Below are 19,462 nucleotides of genomic sequence, written 5' to 3' on the forward strand. Positions count from 1 at the left end.
TTACCTGAGTCTGTATTTAGCCACTCGCCATTTAACACATTTATTAGCACGCTCGCTTCCTGCTGTGATGTTGACTGGAAGCCAGACGGAAATCAGTCTAAAGGTCTATTTGCATTTGATCCTATGAAGGAGGATGTTTACAACAGACGATGAAGGTGCCACAACAGAAGCAGAACGAACTAAGATGCAAGATTCTGTACATTCGCTAGAGTTTTTTCTGCAGTGGCTTGGTTTCCTTGTTCAACGTGGAGAAAAATATTTCGAATAAGATGTTTTTTCTACAACAGGAATGATATTCCTGTTGATGACTCTGGGGAGAAAAAGCTTTTCTAACTATTCTAAGTTGTAAATGTGAGCCATTCTTAAAACCTTTTTTCCATTTACACTCTGCTTTCCTCCCGTCTCTGTTCAGACTCATGACAGCTACTGTAGTGTGCTTCTTACTAACTGTTGTCAGAGATGTTTTTCTTTCCTCCTCCGTTTTTCAGATGCATTGCTGTCAGTTTTACAGCGTCAGGTACTGAATCCACAGAATGCTCGGCTTACATGTTTCCAGCTCCCATGAAAACGGCAAATACTACGTCAATTTATGTGTTTTATGTTTCGTTGACAGAAAAATAGTCTAATGTGAGATGTCAGAAAGCACCGGCAGCGGTGTTAGAAATACTTTACTCACAAATAAATCCACAAATCCACCCTGTTTTAGTTCTGCAGAAACATCAATCTGCAGAGCTCCATTAATTATTTACAGAAAGTCTCTGACAATAGAATATAAAGAAAACTCTTTTTTAAGGTAACATAATGATAAAAAAGCACTGATGATAGTGACAGAATCTGCATTCACGAAATTTGCAGGAATAAAAAAATTGAAATGCCAGCACGGTCACTCCCACTAGCTTGTGTTTGCATCCGTTCCCTACAGCTAAATGCATAAATGCATTCCTATCTTTGCTTTTCTATTGCTTCCTCTGACATAGTGATGACCAGCAGGGAGTAAAGAACATATTTAGAATGCCTGAATACAGACGAGGCACGGGTGTATGAGCGTGCATGTGGTGTGGGGGGGGGGGTATGTGGTCCGCATGTGCATGAGTGTGTCACAGCTAGTGCTGTCACCCTTCTGGTCTTCCATCTGACGAGGAGAAGGAACATGTGTGTGTCTGTGTGTGGCTGCTCAGCATGTCGCTGAGTGTTACAGTAGCAGGTGACTGTGCGAGTGCAGTATGTGTGTCCCTGCGATAGAGTGTAACTCTGTGTACATACAAATAAGTTTCCCTGCCAGCTCAGCCGCGTTAACACACATTCACCACAAACAGTATCTTCATATGCATAGAGTCCCGTTGTGTTTACATACTGAACATGCGTCTGTTCCCCTTCACAGCATATTATTAAACCACGACTCCTTTCATCTCTGTGTGCCCGTGGGTGCAGGCGTTCTCTGGAACCTGTCGTCCTGTGACGCGCTGAAGATGCCAATCATCCAGGACGCCCTGGCCGTTCTGACCAATAGCGTCATCATACCGCAGTCCACCTGGGACTCCTCGCCCAATCACCACGAGGACCGCAAGCTCCACCTGCACACCTCCCAGGTGCTGCGCAATGCTACCGGCTGCCTCAGGTACAGCACGCACTCAATCCAGTCAAGCCATTAAAATTAATCTGCATATTAATTCTATTTGAGTCATTTCATAGTCCCTGCTGGCGTCATCTCTGCTGTGACGGTGGATGTATGTATTCTTGAAGTTTGAAAGGAAAAAGAAGCCAGGGCACAGTCATTTCTCTCTCTCTTTCATCCATTCAGTCTACTCTCTCCTTCTATATAATGTGTGCTGGTAACCATAGCAACAACTCCTCCACTTGTAGGAGTTTTTTGTATGTCAAGACTTTTTTGGTGCATTATGCTGATAAAGTATGTTCTTCAGTGGTTGTCAAGGACCTAATGAAGGACGTCTTACAGCTTTGTAGGTCCCTGCGTTCAACTGTGCAGAAGTTCCGTCATCACTGTTTGTTGTCACTGCAAATAGGTCGCTTTTTATTATAAGGAGATAAAATTGCCACTATTTTTTTTTTATCTTCTACCAGCCAGTAGTTCAGAAGCCCCTTTGGCAGGAGTCACAACTATAAGCCTTCCTGGTTTAGTCTCTATAAGCTTTGCACACCTGGACTGGACAGTTTATCCCAGTGTTCCACTCAGATCGTCTCAGGGTCTGTCAGATTAGACGCGAAGTGTTACTAAAGTGCCATATTCAGGCATTTCCACGGATGCTCCGTGCAGCCCGGGCTTTGGTTTGACCCATTTACGGACAGTCATAGACTTGTCCTAAAGCCACTGCAGCTTTGGGTGAACAGTTCAGTGCAGTCTAAGGTCTGAAGCACTCAAAGACTTTTCCTGTTAGGTCCCATTCACTTATTCTCGTGTCAGTTCTGACTGGAGTGCCGTCTCCTCCATGCTTTCCTTATAGTGCACGTAGTGGGTAGAAATAGGGCTTTGAAATCCTTCTATTTTCCTGGATGGCCAACTTTAGAAGGCTGCTGGCTCCAGACCTCTTCAGTTTAACAATTATGGAGGACACTGAGCCCGTGGGAACACTCAGAGCTTAAGAAATGGTTTTAGAACCTAGACAGAGCTGCTTGAACTTCATGTCTTGGTTTTTAATGAGATGTAAAATATGCATCTTTCGTATGACCAGTCGTTTGATGCAGACATCCATGTAAGTGAAAATGTCCAAAGTAGTATTTGCATTAAGTTCACGACACACTTCACCTGTGGAACAACACTTGCCAATCACTTTGACTTTGGTACAGCTTAAAAGTGAGTGATGCTGCTGCTTCTGTGTACTCAGATACTCAGACACTACTGTAGTGTAGTTGTGTGTGTGTGTGTGTGTGTGTGTGTGTGTGTGTGTGTGTGTGTGTGTGTGTGTGTGTGTGTGTGTGTGTGTACAGTGTCTGACTTGGACGTTATTAGCTTCGAAAGGGTCCTTGATCTCCTAAACAGCATTTGTTCTTCTGTGTACACACACACACACACACACACACACACACACACACACACACACACACACACACACACACACACAAACACAAACACACACACTTTAGCCAACTCCACAGAGGTCTAGAAAAAAACGCTCCTTGTCCACTTGGCTGTTTCTCTTTGAGCTGTGTACTCAATCAACCACCAGCAGCCCCTGGATTAAACCTCACTCCGCTCTGTATGCGGCGCTTCCCTCAATCTGTTTTGAAAGATTATCTCCAGCTATTCAGCGTCCCTCGGAAGCATTTCAAAGCCGTTCTGTAGATATAACAAACAGGTTTAACATATTGAAACACCGTTGTGCGTCAGGTGCTCGGCGGCGCGAACGCGTGTTTATGCGGCCGCTCCGGTCATCGTCGCGTGGCGTTCTTTGCAGCAGCCAGTAGCTTTGGATGAAGCGCTGGGAAGATGTGATTCTAGCCGTTCTTGCAAACCTCTTTGGGTTTTGTTGTCGGCACTGCTAATGAAACAGCACAGGAAGTGCCACGGGGGCCTGGGGTACAGGACAGGATGATTATGCACAGTAACTCAATATCACAAACATCAGTACAAATATAATTCAGCCTACTAATAGCGTTGCTTTTCCGATAAACAATCCACTGGGAAATCTTAAAAATGTTGTTTTTTGTTGCTGTTGTTTGTTTCATATGAAGCTGAGTCAAATAGTACCTCTATTAAATGCATCTCTAGTGTTTTCCCTATGTTTCCTTTAATCCTGACTTAATTACATTGAATTCAGTGAATGCCAGAACCAATATATTTCCCACTGCACACTCAATACACAATAATGAATCCATAAGGAAGATCTACCTTCTTTCTTTCAGTGTGATCGTAGTCGTGTGCGTGCGGCAAAATGTAAAAATAATTCTGCTTTTCAGTTGGAGGAGGAAGCAGCTCGTGCATCACAGGGAGTGAGGTTTGAATTTTAATCGGGCTCCTTATCCTGGGAGCTGCAATTTCTCAAACTCTAAGATAAACACTTGCTTTTAAGACCCAATGAGCTGAAATGAGTCTTCATTACAGTATATATCCTGCATATCTAATGTTTGGTGATACCTATGGTGCAGTACCTATGGGCACATGTGTTTTGTCTGCATATCAATCGATTGCACCGACTGTGCAGTATGTACGGTATTATTATTTTCCATGTTGATAATTGTTACACGTACACAATCGTACACTTTCAGCTCCACAGTGACGCAGCTCCCATGGTAAAAAGGAGATAATAAGAAGGAGGAAGAGCAGGGAGCGGAGCAAAGGGGACAGGCTGGCAGGATCTCAGGGAAGAGGCCAAGACACAGAAAGTAATGAAGGTGTTTCGCCTGCTCTCCAGGGTTGTTTGCTATCTCACTATCTGAGAGGTTAGAGTGACACAGGGCTGCACTGTTCAGGTCCTGGCTCAATTTAGGACCTCTCACCTCTCTCGTTATACCTTGGCGGTGTGTGTGCTTGTGTGCCTGTGTGAGAGGTTTTTTTTTTGTCTATGTGTGATTGTTTCCTCAAGCATGTGTGTACTTCCTGTTGCATTTTTATGCATGGATCTACAACATAAACGGCTGATGGAATTAGCAGTTTTAGTTTTGTCAAGTGCATGGCAGAACGTTGACCCATGGCATCCCTGCAAATTTAGATGTGACTGTAGTAACTCCTCTTCGTATTCTGTGCACATGAAATAACAGCCAGCGTGGCACAGTCAGATGCATGAAATGATGGGTATGATTGGTGTTAGGGCATCGAGTGCTTCTATTATGGGTGTGTGTAGGTGTGTATAATCATGGGCCAAGCATCTAATCATGCAGATGGACCAGTATGTTGACTGATCAGGTGGTTCCTCATTCACACAAACCGGGTGCACGCACACACAAACACACACCCGTGTACAGAGTTATCAGGCCAGACACAAAGTCTCCTGTGGATGGGGTTTCCATCCCCTCCATTCAGGGGCTGTTTGCTCCCCTGCAGGTTCGTGGTTTATTGCCAAAGAGTAAAAGCTACCTACTGCCTCCACACTCCTCGTGTTTCTGTATTCATCAGAATGGCACGCTCTCGTTCTGAATGAGCTCCCTTTAAAATGCACACCGTTATCGGATGAATGAAGAGTAGGAAGACGTGCGGCGGAGTCTGTTTCCAAACATATTTCATTGATAAGCATTCGCCTCTCAGCATGCGTGTGCCATCTGGTGATGACCCTCTGCCGATGGTGCCCTCTCTCTCTCTCTCTCCCTCTCTCTCTCTCATTCTCTTTCTCTCACCCATCATCAGACACTTGTGTAGAGCCACCACACACCAGCTGTTTGGAGGCTTCGACCACCAGTGGTCATTTGTTTCTTCAGCAACATTAGAGAGCCATATGCCTTAGACTCTCTCGTGTTCAAATCTCATTTATATACTGTACGTCGCATCGATTCTCAAGGAGCTTCAGATGAGAACGCTGACTTCCGGAGTCGCACTGTGGCAGATGAAGAGCGTGTAACTTAGTGTCTCTCAGTCACTAAGTTAAAAATGACACATGAGACTATGAGAACCTAAATTCACTTTTTGGCATCCTGTTTATTTCTGTGGGGTTTTCACATGTTTTAAAAAAGACATATTTGTGTCTCTCTGTCCCTTTCATGATGCTGGCCCGGCAGCGCTCCAATAAATATTTTAATTTGTTTTTAATATCTTCCGTGGACGTGGGCTCATGCTACACGAGTGCCACGCTTTTCTCTGTAGTTCCTCGCAAAATTTCCCATGAGAATAAGCCAACTGCTGTTTATTGCACTCCAGGACGAGGGAATTACCGAATATCACCATTTAATGGCGAACATTACCATTACTTGACTAGTATGCAATATATTTTCACAACATTCACACTTCAGCGTTTGCTTCAGTGGCACTTTCCTGTTACTTCACTGGAGCTAAAGTAACAACTGAATCCCACTCAGAGTGAAGGATGCTTAATCAAGTTCTGTGTCATTTTAATAATTATTTAACAGTGCAGGGTAATGAGTTAGACTGAATTAATGAGGAGTGACATCAGATAAGTGACAGCATGCGCTCGAAATAGACAAGCAAACAGTAGAGAACCTGCTTTTAAAATTAAAGACATGCAGGTAATTGAAAACCAGCAAGTGGTTGTCACACACACACCCAGCTTGAAATGTCACCTTGCACACTCATCCTTCATCTTACGAAATACGCCATCTGATATTTTTCCCTTTCTAACTGACGCACACGTTATGTTGCGGCGACGAAGCCGCCACACGGCAGCTTTAGAAACGACCCGGGGACACATTGCGTCCAGAATGCAGGAGCTAGCAGGCCGGAGAAACCGGGGCCTCTCTGAAAGGCACGTTGCAGGAAGCCACGGTATTTCATGCTTCATTACAGAAGCGCTGGACTAACAGGCACAGATGCACAGACGGCACGCGCAGCCACAGTCGCAGACGCACGAACCTTCCCGTTGGTCGTCACACAACCAAACGGAACCGCCCGTCCGCCCGTCACTGGGGGGCCGGGTTATGGAATACACGTCTGCAACATCTGAAGCAGAATCTGCAAAGTCACAGTGTGACACAAGCTTAGGTTTTTTCTGACCACAAATTAGACTTCATATCCACTCTAATACTTTGGATTATCTACCCATCCCTCGTGATTTCTTTCTTAGGGAAACACACCTCTCAGTTTATTAAATCGAATCTTCGTCAAGGTTATTAGATTTGCACTTTTTTGCCAAACACTCGAGTCAAGAAGAGTTCCGCCCTCACTTTGTACATCTGTGCAGTCAGATATTCCCATTTTGCACTCTTACTATTGCAGCCATGTTCCCCTGCCTCCGCCCACGATAAGACGTCAGATAAAATGTTGATGGAAGCTGCAGTAGCAGTCAGCACATTCAAGGCTAAGCAGCAGAGCAATAAATAATCCACCGTCTCCGTTTCTCACCAGCCCACAGGTTTTCCATCATGCGCTTGTTTGCCTATTAGCATTCAAAGCGGATAAAAATGACTTGACCTTCTCTTGGAAGCAGGGAGCCATGAACGTAAAGTTTTAATTGAGTTCCTGTGTCTTCCCCTCACTCTCTCTTTTTGTTCCTCTTTCTCATCAGTACAATAAGTGATTGACCTAATCTCGCAGACTGAAGAAACAGCTGTGATCTCTTTATTTTAGCAGCGTGATGGATGAACGTACTCATTCATAGCATCGCACCTCTACCCTCTATCAGCATTTGTGACACTTCACATATTAAAATTCAATAACAGCTTTGTACATTGTTATGATTTCTTGCTTTATCTCTTTTGCTCCTCGCTGGGACAACATAATAATAGCTCGTTGTAGAATGACAATAATGAGTAAATGCACATCAATACAGAGATGTAACAAATACAGTGTAACGCTGCGATGGTCACATGAAGCCCTAAATCCCCAGCACAGTCCCACTCTGTAGCTGCCATTAGCATGATAGTGACAGTAAAGTGTAATATGTTTTAGAGGAGATCACTTCCAAATGTCCCGACATCATTATTACTGTTCAGATGAACTGCCAAGCGCTGGTTGTGTTGATGGGGAAACGCGCTCCGAGGCCCGAGGCGCCTCGCATGCGTTTGCTTTTTGATATTATTATCCGCGCGGCGACTGCACCCGTTAGCTTGCGAGCGCTGATTTCCCCACAGGCCGTCTACGCACCGCGTACGCACTTAGCAGCGTTTCTGCCTTTTCTGTTTGACTGAATGTTACCTCTGCTATTTCTGAGCAGCAGGTTGAGAGGGGGTGAACCTCCTGTGTGTAAAGCAAACATCTCAGCATGTGGAGAGAGGGAAATGCAAAATAAGCTGTCTAATGTATGTCAAATAAAAAATTATGACTAAGCTCCAAGCATCTGGCGCCTGGGTTTGTATTATTCAGCCCATTTTGTCCATTTTTACGTTTAATTCATGTGTAAGTCAGAGTGAAGCTGGCAGAGTGGGCTAAACTAGGAAGGCTGTTGGGAAGTGCCTATTCTGTCTAGCTGGCTTTAATATTGATTTTATCTAGTGTCACAGACAGCTCTATGCGCCACCCACCTGGATCTCCAGTTTAATTAAAAACCGCATTGGCAGCGCTGCTGTTTATAAATGGAACGATATTGTTAAATTATCAGTGGTGGTGTGTTGCTTAAGAAGTTCGGGCACTAACTGTTTGACTAAAGTGTTTTTTGTCTTTTTTTTTGGACTGAAGTCAAGTGCTTTAAATTGAAGTGAGTCTTCAGGGCATGGATTGAGATGTATCCAGAATTTTAATGTTCCCTTTGCAATTGTTCAGTGGAGGGAGAGCTGCCAGGTTGTCTCTCGCTTGTTCCCTCCGCCGCCGCCCCACACCTTCTCCTTACCAGCTTTGTGTTTTCTTTCATCTGTCTTCCCATCTTATCTTCTCTCCTCACTAGCTCTACTTCATTCTCCATTTGTTTCCCGTCCCTGCTTGGCAGACACACACACACACACGCCCATGGTCCTACTAACACACGCGCTTGTTTGCTTGCGTGCGTTGCAGGAATGTAAGCTCTGCAGGTGAGGAGGCGAGACGGAGGATGAGGGAGTGCGACGGCCTGACGGATGCTCTGCTCTATGTCATCCAAACCTCTCTGGGAAGCAGCGAGATCGACAGCAAGGTCTGTGTGTGTGTGTGTGTGTGTGTGTGTGTGTGTGTGTGTGTGTGTGTGTGTGTGTGTGTGTGTGTGTGTGTGTGTGTGTGTGTGTTTGCATCAAAGACTATGAACCCCAAACAAAACTCAAGTCATTTATGTTTAGGCTAAATATTAACTATGCAAAGAGGTATTTAAGTTTTATTAAGCTCAATGTTTTTAAATTATTGAAGTGAGATTCTGTAAATGTAAATCGATCCAACCTAAGGCTTAAGCTCATGTACTGGAACTGCTGAAGTTAAACTGTGTAATAGTTGCAGCAGCTCAGCCAGTAGTTAACGTTGAGTGGCTTTATGCTTATTGCATTTTCCTGCATGGGGACACACTCATGTTGGTGTAAACACACTATATATCTGCTCATGACACAGTATTTGTGGGCCAGTCGATACAACATAAACACTTCTGTGGACGGGTGACTTCTCAAGGTCTCGCTGTCTTCCAGCCTTTGTAAATGGCCATCTTTAATCACTGTTTAACCGCCTGCCCTTCTGCGATGTCTGACTGCACTCACCGGAGGAGTGCTGCTGTCGCCACGGTAACAAAGACTGATTGGCAAGCGATCACCGAAGTGATGCACATTAGCCGTTTGCTTCTTTTTTTTTTTTTTTGCTCACCTACTTTGCCTCCTGTTCACATTGCAGCTCACGTCGTCCATCATTAATACAGCTAAGAGGTGGATTAGGTAATGATGTGAACACGTGTTTGACTTTATTAACAAAATAAATGTATTATCTCGCTAAAATTCCTGCTGCTGGTCCGAGAGGAATGTCCACCCAATGTACCATGACAATTCTGTTTTCTACCCAATTGTCCCAATAAAAACAATCTACAGATCACTGCCATTTATCTGTAAGGAACTGCATCAGTGTGAGCTTTTGGAGACATTTACAGTATGTGATATCACACGGCTAAGAGGCAATTCACTCAGCCGTTAAAAATGATGGCGCGGGGCTTAATAGACTAAGCAGATCACTTTACATGCACAACTAATGTAATGCTGCTTTGTGGCTTTTGTGATGGCGCTGTTTAATAGTTTGCTTTAATTGTGGTTGCTTGTGCAGGGAGGTGCGAGCGGGACGGGTGTGAGTGAAGCCCAAGGTCAGACAGGCAACACGGCCTGCGGCTCCATTGTTTTGTGCTCACACAGTTTGCAGAGTGGATTTACTTGGTTTTGTCAGAAGGAGCGTGAATCCCTTCCCGTAGCTCTGTTCTGGGAAACCCTGACGTTCCCGCGCACACCAGCATCACCGCGTAATCTGTGTTAAAACCAAAATCAATTTTGATTCCCTCGGACGTCGCGGCTGGAAAGAACGGGTTCGAGTGAATGAACGGGCAATAACAGATGGAAATATAAAATGTCACAGTGAGTTGTAAATAAAACATAATTTCTCCTACATGATCCTATAATAGCGTGTGAATAGAATTGCAGACATGACTGCGGCTCGCTGAAGTGAGACTTTGTTTTGTTTGTTGCATCTCTGGAGGCTGTTCAATTACACTCCTGCGCTGTTTTTGTGTAAACCGACGGTCAGAGAGAGGGAGAGAGAAGATTGATGATTCGTCTTTGTTAATTTCCACTCTGATGACTCCCCTTTGCAATGATACACACACACACGGACTGAAGTACGTACACAGTGAAAATAAGTACTTATTCAAATACGCACACACTTTTCCTGGCTAGTGGCTTCGCCTCTAAGCCTGCTGTTTAATGGGGTGTAATGCAATATATTAAACTTGTCATCTTCCCCATTTATTTAAGTATTTTCTAATCTCATTTCATTTCAAAGTCAAAGATAACAAAACAGCGGTGCGCTGAAATAAAGATTATCTTTCTGCTTTTCTTTGTCTGTTTCCTGTTCGGCCTCTTGTCCGTCTCTCACCTTCTCCTCCAGTGTCTCCTCCTGTCTGGCTCGTGGGTGGGGGTGGGAGGCCGGTGGTGTAAAAGCCTGAGAGTGGGCGTTTTTTTTATTTTTATTAGTTTGCTTTGACTTTGAGTTTTTGCTCTGTTTTTGAAGTGAGATGTTTCATTAAACGGCATCAAAAGACAAATCTCCAAACCTCAGCTTTTCCTCATTTACTGTATATTTGCGCATACGTTTAATCCCATCGTCCCTCTCCCCGCAGCTCTCTGCCTCCCTTAATCATCGCTCCCCTTTTATCTCCAGACTGTAGAGAACTGTGTTTGCATCCTGAGGAACCTGTCGTACCGCCTGGCTGCCGAGACGTCCCACGGGCAGCAGGGAGGGCTGGAGGAGCTGGACGGCCTGCTCTGCGACGCCAACGGCCGCGATGGGGAGAGCTCCGGCTGCTGGGGCAAGAAGAAAAAGAAAAAGAAGGGAGCCGACCAGGTGCGTAAGACGATGTTAGAGAGCATTATGGGATGAGCTAATGGCTCATCAGAAACCATTTTTGGTGAAACAGAACATTTGAACAAGTCTTTTACTACTCTCACTTGTCGCTGCTGTCAACATGGCAGCAGACGTCTTCTTCTTCTTCGGAGGGGATGTGAGACTAGGCACGAGGCAGTCGTAGAGAGGGAGAGGAAGCCGTAAGCAATTAACATGGAAAAAGCTGAACCTCGGCCAGGCCAGAGGTTCCATGTCACAACACGACTGGAGTCCAATTCTTTGTCAGAACCCGTCATGTCGGGGTCGGCTCGGAGCTGACGTTGAGCAGGAGGCAGGGAGGAAGGGAAGTGATTGGAGAGTCCAGGAAGGAGACATCAGGTGGATCAGAGTGTAAAGGCTGAAGAAGTAACATGGGAGCCTGACCTGGACCTTAGCTTGACTATATACACAGTAACCTCCTTAAAGCCAGTACTAAAGCTGAACTGACATACTCTACAGGAAGATGAATAGAATACAATATGCATATATTTGACGTGCAGTATACTTTTAGAAGTTGTTTTTCTTTGGGGACAAATAAACTTTAGTGGGAAAATTTACATTTTCCATTTATACATAAAGCCATAAAGAGCCATTTACCCGCAGCAGCTTACAAATGAAGTGCCGATTGATAAAGTGTTGACGGTGCCTTGTAAACTTCTTGGCTTTATAACTTTATACTGTATAATGTATTGTGATGTCTCTACTTCCACACATTCATTTGTATAAGCTCAACTGAAGCACAGACGCCGCTCCTGTCCAGCTTCTCTTGGGACAAGGCAGATTTCACCAGTCTGTCTGTCATTCTGTGAATTAGTTTTCTGCTCAATTCTGAGCACCAATATTTAACACAATCCACCCTTGTCCTACACACACAACTACAGTATGGCCTCAAAGTTACATGGACACTTAGAGGTGCTGGCTTCTTTATGGTTGTGACGCTTGGCTGCAAACCTTTCCAGTAAATGCTGATAGACAAACAAATGTAACATCTGAAGAGTTTTACAGTTTAGTGATATGAGCTATAAAGTCATTAAGAGATTGTAATTTAATATAATAATAAGTCCTCACAGTATCTAATTAGGCAAAATAATAGGATATAGCTTGCATACTTAATACTTAGTAATTTTAATGCTTGTGAAAATGACTATCATGTTTTTTATGTAAGGCATCTCCAGGCAACACAAAGTGATCCACTGTGAAAGAGATGATGCCTCTTGTTTTACTGCCTCAACACACTTCAAACTATATGAAGGCTTTGATTTTATGATCAGAGAGTCTATCTATAGATGATAACATGCAGACATGCGCACGCCGAACCGCACCTCTCTCAAGACGCCGAGTAGCCTAGTTTACCTTGAGACATGCGGAGGAAGAGGGAAAGGCAGCGGAGCGAAGCCAAGGAGGTCGACTGGGAAGAGGAAAAACTAAGAAGTGGAGAGCGACGGATGGAAATAGAATAGGAAAACAGGGAGCGGGGGGGAGAGAGAGAAAGAATGTTAAATCAAGGAGGAGGTAGAGAGAAAGAATCAACAGGAGGGGAAAGCGGGGCAAGATATAAATGACAAGCAGCAGAGAGAGGAGAGAAGGAAGAAATATTAATAAAAGCAGGGAGGAAAATAGTCTTTTGGGTAGAAGAGGTGTGGGCATGTCACTCTTCAAACATCAAGGGACTCCATTGTGGTGGAGGGGAGGAGGAAGGTGGAGGCAATGTTGCTCGGTTTATTGCTTAGACGTCTGTACCCCATTCTCTCCGTTCACACGCTTCCCCTCATGTACGTTGCCCTCAATCAGCCTCAATCATCGTCCTCTCCCACAAAACAGGCCGACAGGGAGCGATTCACTTTTTAATAGGTCAGGGTGTACAGGTTGGAGATGTAGTTCGCCTTCAGACATGCCTGCAGGTGTGCTGAAATTCATCCTCGTCCACAGCGCGCGCGATTTCCCTCAACGAATATCACAGGCACGGATCAGATGTGAGTCAAATCAAATGGGGAGAGCAGGAAAACGGACCGTACAGCAGCACTGCTCCTTTTTGACTTCATTGAGAGTAGCGCGTGTTCAGTGCTATAGTCGATTAATCACAACTTTTCTCTAAATATACGATTGATGCAGGACAGATCAAAATGAGAATCGTGTCTCCAGCAGTTGAGAATCCGGCTGAATCAGACAAAGTGAACTAGTTGAAGAGTTTGAGGGAAACCCTGAGCCAGGCGTCAGGCAGACAGACTCAGAGCCAGCGTGTGCAGCCTGCAGATGGAAGAACTTGGACGGGAATATGTGGAGAGATGGAGTAGTCCCCTCGCCCGAGGATCGAGCCGCCACATGGCTGCCGACCAGGATGCAAGTGGGGTCAACGCGGGCGTCCACTACGTGCGGACTCTGTGTTATACCGATATGCTCCTGAATAAACGTCACCTTAAACACGTGTTCCTCTCCCCCACAGTGGGACGGTGTGGGGCCCTTCCCCGACGCGGCGGAGCCTCCCAAAGGGGTTCAGATGTTGTGGCATCCCACCATCGTCAAGCCCTACCTCACGCTCCTGTCTGAGTGCTCCAACCCCGACACCCTGGAGGGAGCAGCTGGAGCTCTGCAGAACCTGGCTGCAGGCAGCTGGAAGGTACTTTGCCATCATTACTCGAACCATTTTATCGCGCTATATTATGAAGGGAGAAGTCCTGATAAGATTGTTATTAGGGCTGCAGATAAAGAACAGCTAAAACAGCTGATTCACATTCGTATGTGTGCGTGTGCCTGCGGGTGTCTAGGTTTGGGCGTAAGCTGCCCATCTGATGAGACTTTCTCTCAAAGCCTGAAGCCCAGACACCTGAATGACCCTGTACATGAGAAGCCTCTCTTAGAGGAGACACATCTATTCAAGTTGCTTTTACACAGAGTGAAAATGTAGTTTTTCAAAAATGTATTAAACATAATAGTCATGATTTCCTCTTTTGTTAAACTATATATTTCACCTGGTAAAAGCTTCTTCTTTGTGCGTCTCCTGTTTCTGCTTTATGAAAAGTTTGCACATAAAGGTTACATTTTTCAATAAAAATATATATAAATATTAAAATACAATAATTCATACCACACAATATTGTCCATCAGTGACGCAACGGCTGTAGTATAATGTGTAGACTACCGGCGTGAACACAGCAGGGGATGTGGGGTCATGGTTCAACAGCGGCTGAGTGATTCAATGCATGAGTCACACAGTCGTGTTGAGGAGTATGGTGATATGCAGTCATGCTGTCGAGTGCAGCTCTGGCCTTGAGGGAAGCGTATGTGCGGATGAAAGGCAGGCGAACGCGACCTTGGGGTGAACTTTGAACCACAGCGGCGCGTCACGCTGGCGTCAACAAACGATGTAAATTTCGCTGCGTGTGTAAACTGGAAGGCAGGAGGGGCGAGGCCACACTGTGGGTTGCTGAGCCGAGAGGGGGTGTCACGTTGATGTGTGAGCGAGGTGAAAAATGAGACGGCTGCACAGGACAGGAAGGGAGAAGGAGGAAGTGATGGGGGCAGGTGGTCTCCAGGAAATCGTATTTTCTATTTTAGGCCCTCGCTCTGTGTGTGTGTGTGTGTGTGTGTGTGTGTGTGTGTGTGTGTGTGTGTGTGTGTGTGTCACTGCTGACAGGTTAAATATCATCATCACCATCAAGGGTGAATTAATTCCTAAAGTTATTAAGTCACATTCTGCCTGTCTTAGTTTCAAAGAATAATAATACTGTGTTTTAACCCCACGCAGCCCTTCCGTCACCTTTTCCTGTCGCTGAAAGGTGAATTAATCTTTTGACTGACACCGCTTACCGATATCCAGTCATGGGTCCAGTTTAGCGCCGCTGCAGCCAGGCACGGTCAGCCCGTAGGGCGGCGCCGCCTGAGCCGTCCAGGGTCACGCGCTTCATTTAAAAGAACCTTGACAGATATTGAAGGAGGACGGCTCTGTCTCCAAGATCAGAGCTCTCCTCTGCGGTGATAGAATTCTCCCTCGGACACCATATCAGTGTCACTGTGCGTCAGCGTGAAGCCTCTCACGTAAGGAAAACCTGGCTGAAAGACAGAAAAACACGAAGTCTTCAGTTAAATCATAAGTTAACTGCCAGTTGTCAAAAACATCTTTAGTCTTGTTTTGCAGAACATTAGTAACACTGGTTTGTATCAGTTTGGCTGCTTTCATTTCCTTAACCTTACTTTCTTTCTACCCGTCAGTGGTCGGTGTACATCCGGGCAGCCGTCCGTAAGGAGAAAGGCCTTCCAATCCTGGTGGAGCTGCTGAGGATAGACAATGACAAGGTGGTGTGTGCCGTGGCCACTGCGCTGAGGAACATGGCGCTGGACATCAGAAACAAGGAGCTTATTGGTGAGTACCAACAAAGACATTGGTATAATGGATGGATTGATAATATAAGGAGGTGAAGCACCTGTTCTTCTGCCTGAAATTCAACCTGATAAGTGTCAGTGTTCTGAAACAACATGCATATGCACCACTGCACCAATTATCAGGAAATTAACCCATGATGCGAGATTCTGGCTCTAGTGTGATGGGTCACATTTAAGCCATGTGATAGAACATCAGCTTGGATGTGTAATTTCCCCACCCATTAAGCTATTGATTGTAATTGAGATAATTGAGTTAATTACAGATTCAGGAATTGGAGGTTTTACATGCGCTCATAGCGTTAATAACCGCCTCACTGTCATCGTAGAGCGCTGGAGTGGATGTGTTGCTTTACGTGACGAACATAGTGTGGTTTGTTTTGCAAAGTGAGGCAAAGGTGCATTTGTTGGTTTGAGAGAATTGGGTTGATAAAAGACAATACAAGAGTGGAGAAAGAGGATTAAACAGGTAGTTAGGATGTATTTGAGAGAGAAAGACGGAGGTGAGAGAATAAGAGAGATGTGCGGCAGAAGCGATGATCACATCAAAGGCTGGCGCTCAGCTTTGAAAAGCACACTGAGTAATGAATGAGCCTCAGGGTTACCGACTTGTACCATTACCACATCCAGGGACTAAGGATCATTAGCTAACCTGACACATGAAGACGCTTTCATACTGGGAGCGCGCGCGCGTCCACGCGGTGATGGATCCTCTTCCTCTGTGGCTCTATCTGCATCAAACACGCGTTCATGCTCGTCTGGGACCTGCATGTGCGCTGGTGACATCACCCTTTGTATGTGCCTCTTATCACGGCTTCCTGGTGGGGCTCAGCGGTTCCCATGGCAACCTTGCCAGCCTCAGCCTCGGCCGGGAGCCTCTCCGGGTTTAAATACAAGCAAGGAGGTGATGGCAAAGTTCACCACGACCATAATGTAGAGGTCTGACTAGATGAACAGAAGGATAAAGAACAGCTTAACTGAAAAAATCTCTTTCAGCTTTAGTTATGTACAGTATTGGTTTGAATAGAATAATTTGACATTTCTAGGTTTCAGCTGCAAATATATTTCGAGTTACTTCGCTCTTATGTACTCACAATAAATGTTGCATTTGAATAAAAAGGAAGATACAGTCCACATTCTGGCACAAATGTTCCCATTTGACCTTTAAAAATGAGAAGAGTGCAGTGTTTTTGCACAGAAAATCAGTAAAATGTACTCTAATTGATTAAAATGTTAGCAGTAATTGGTCCATTTTTACTTTTGGTCTTTTATAGCCATTAGCTTCCACTGCCGAGACAGATAAAGAGGGAGCACTTTGAGGAGGGAGGTACGAGCGTGGCTTCGTACGGAGCGGAGCAGAACACGGCGACTGATTGAATAATGTAATTACTTGCAAATTCACGGGAAAAATCTATTCAAATTTGTTTGGCATTTTCATTTGAATGCGCGCTTGACTTATTTCGGTTGCGGGAGAACGCGGTTAAAATACTGCGGGTGATTAACTTGGAAGATGGGGAATAAGACGGGGGACAAGGAGATGGAGTGGAGATAAAGAGCAGCGGGGCCGTTGGAGATCATTGCTCTCCCATGGCAACCGTGACTGACACAGTCGGGGTGTGTTGGCAGGTTTGGTTCAAATTTAATAAAGCTGGGCGGGAAAACAGCCAGTCGGGGTTTTGACTAACATCATAATTAACGCTTTGTTTTCGGCCGTGCTTGGGTCTGTTGTCAAGAGCTTGTTAGCAGACAGACTCAGTGTAGATACGCTGTAGGTTTCGGCAGGATGGAAGAGAGGGCGGAACCTCCCGCTCCTGGCAAGGTGTGAGATGATACATGTGGACGGCGGAGAGGTGATGAGACCGCGTGCAGCTTTGTTTCCCACCGTGGCTCTAACCTGCGAGTCAAGCGCATTTCCCTTCACGGCAAAACAACGGTGGCATTTCGCAGAGCAGCTCGTCGGCCTTTGTAACATCAAAGTTCTGCCTGATTATAATATTGTCTTTGCACGGCTCATCTGGAGGAAATCACCCTCTTTCTGAGAAGCAACAAGCAAAGCTTCCTCCGCTCAAAGACTGTGTCGCGAATTGTTAGGTCACACGAGACCCCGTGATTGGATGGCGGTGATGCGAGCAGGAAGTTATAGAGGGAGCGAGAGGCCGCGACAGACCTGGAAGCAGTTAAAGACCACAGCACATACATACGCTTAGATTTCAGTCTCTCCCTAATGTGATTCGGTGGCATATTGATGTCACCCAGAATCATTCTTCTCATCTGTCAGCCTATTTTTTTGTCTCTCTTCTGATTTCACCTCCTTCATAGTTTTGGATTTGCATAATGTACTGTACGCCTGTATAGCAATAAATGAGTCTCATTCAGTGCTACACCGTCTGTCAGGGCAATTCCTCCCCATTTACTTACAGATGGTAATTTGATACACATGAATTGGGAGCAGCACTTGAATGCCAAAAAGACGACGCTGTGTTTTTTTTTTTTTGTTAATTCAATTGCGGCACTCATTTGAGGAAAGGTTGCTATAAACACATCCTCCGCTTGCCACCGACTTCTAACCACAGTTGGTGTTTAATGAAAGTTTGAAAATCTCTATTAATTTAGGTCATTTAATGAATTAATTTAATGTTGTTGTTGCTTTGCACACGCACTTGCTCGAAATTCAAAACCTAATTGAGTTGCTGGATTCTGCAGGAAGGGGTTTAGTTAAATTGTAATTTGGGAACAGGTGATGAAAAAAATGTGATGTAATAAAAAGTTGGACGCGATTCTGTTACTTATAATAAAACTACAGAAAAATAAGCTAAAATCTAATAAATGTATGATACACGGAATATCTTGACTTCACCTTCAGTCAGCTACCACAGATGTTTACATTTATTTGATCCCTGAAACTCCTCAAGCTGATGTAACAGCTGATTACCTTTAGCCTAGATGCAGATCTATTAAATAATCTAAATATCAGCCTTCCTGCCTGAGTCCAAACCTCCAGCACCAATGGAGGAATGGAGGACCAAGGACAGTCTCTAATGAAATGAATCATGCCCGCCCAAGTTTTATCAGAGGTTAAGCTGGTTCTCTGCAATGAAATCACTGATGATCGCCTCTATACTGATCTGATAAGAACACTGACATGAATAATTTTGTTTTGCATCATTACATTAAATACAATCCAGATAAACATTACAGTCAACCAGAAAAATGAATAAATCCAATTACATTTCACCTCCTGCCTATTCTCCTGTGTCACCTCTTGTTTTCCTTTCTTTGTGTGTGTGTCTAATGTATGTTAAGCTTTCCTCCCACCTCCTTTTTGCCTTTTATTACTACACAATGCTCTTCCCACCTTTTTGCCCATTTTGTTCTGCTAATTCCTTCCTCTTCTCCTCCACTGATCCCACACCCTCACCTCCCTCCTCTCTGTCTCCTTCCTGTGTTGTTTCAGACATGAGCTCATAACGCTTCACCTTCCCTTTGTGTCTCGTACTGATGACATCAGTGCTGGGGAGTGTTACCGTGGAAACCGAAGTACCACAGGGATGTCACTAATCCGTGATTGCAGATGTGTGTGTGTGTGTGTGTGTGTGTGTGTGTGTGTGTGTGTGTGTGTGTGTGTGTGTGTGTGTGTGTGTGTGTGTGTGTGAGAGAGTCCTCATTAGAGGTCAGGGACTGATCTACGCAGATGCAAATTAGGTTATGGGCAGTCGCTGGTTCTGAACCTTTGATCAAAGCACTTTGTTCCAAACATACTCGCGTTCCTCGCCGGCACCAGCAAACCAAATGTTTGTTTCTCAATCTCAATCTGTGTTTTGTTTTGTTTTTTTAACAACTACACCGACTTTTCACATATTGCTCATGTCTGTCGCTGCTGCTCTGTGCGAATATTCAGCTCAACCAGCGGGCCGAAAGGCGCCGCATCCACCGACTCGCAGACTTCTCAGTCCCCGTCGTGGTGCGACTTGATGTCATTTCTGCCTTTGCCTTCGGGAT

At 45.0% G+C, this 19,462-nt stretch overlaps 1 protein-coding gene across 9 annotated transcripts in view; it reads left to right on the forward strand.

The window, feature by feature from the left end:
* The window catches only part of ctnnd2a (catenin (cadherin-associated protein), delta 2a), a 163,143-nt gene that overhangs the window by 124,948 nt on the left and 18,733 nt on the right, over positions 1 to 19,462 (forward strand). For all 9 annotated transcript variants that reach the window (XM_055508339.1, XM_055508337.1, XM_055508342.1 and 6 more), the window contains exons 15-19: positions 1,432 to 1,618; positions 8,549 to 8,666; positions 10,865 to 11,047; positions 13,530 to 13,703; positions 15,296 to 15,446. In XM_055508339.1, the coding sequence (XP_055364314.1) occupies positions 1,432 to 1,618; positions 8,549 to 8,666; positions 10,865 to 11,047; positions 13,530 to 13,703; positions 15,296 to 15,446 (813 nt within the window). The remainder of the gene's footprint in view (positions 1 to 1,431; positions 1,619 to 8,548; positions 8,667 to 10,864; positions 11,048 to 13,529; positions 13,704 to 15,295; positions 15,447 to 19,462) is intronic.

This window comes from Betta splendens, chromosome 4, assembly GCF_900634795.4.
Source record: "Betta splendens chromosome 4, fBetSpl5.4, whole genome shotgun sequence".
NCBI lineage: Eukaryota > Metazoa > Chordata > Actinopteri > Anabantiformes > Osphronemidae > Betta > Betta splendens.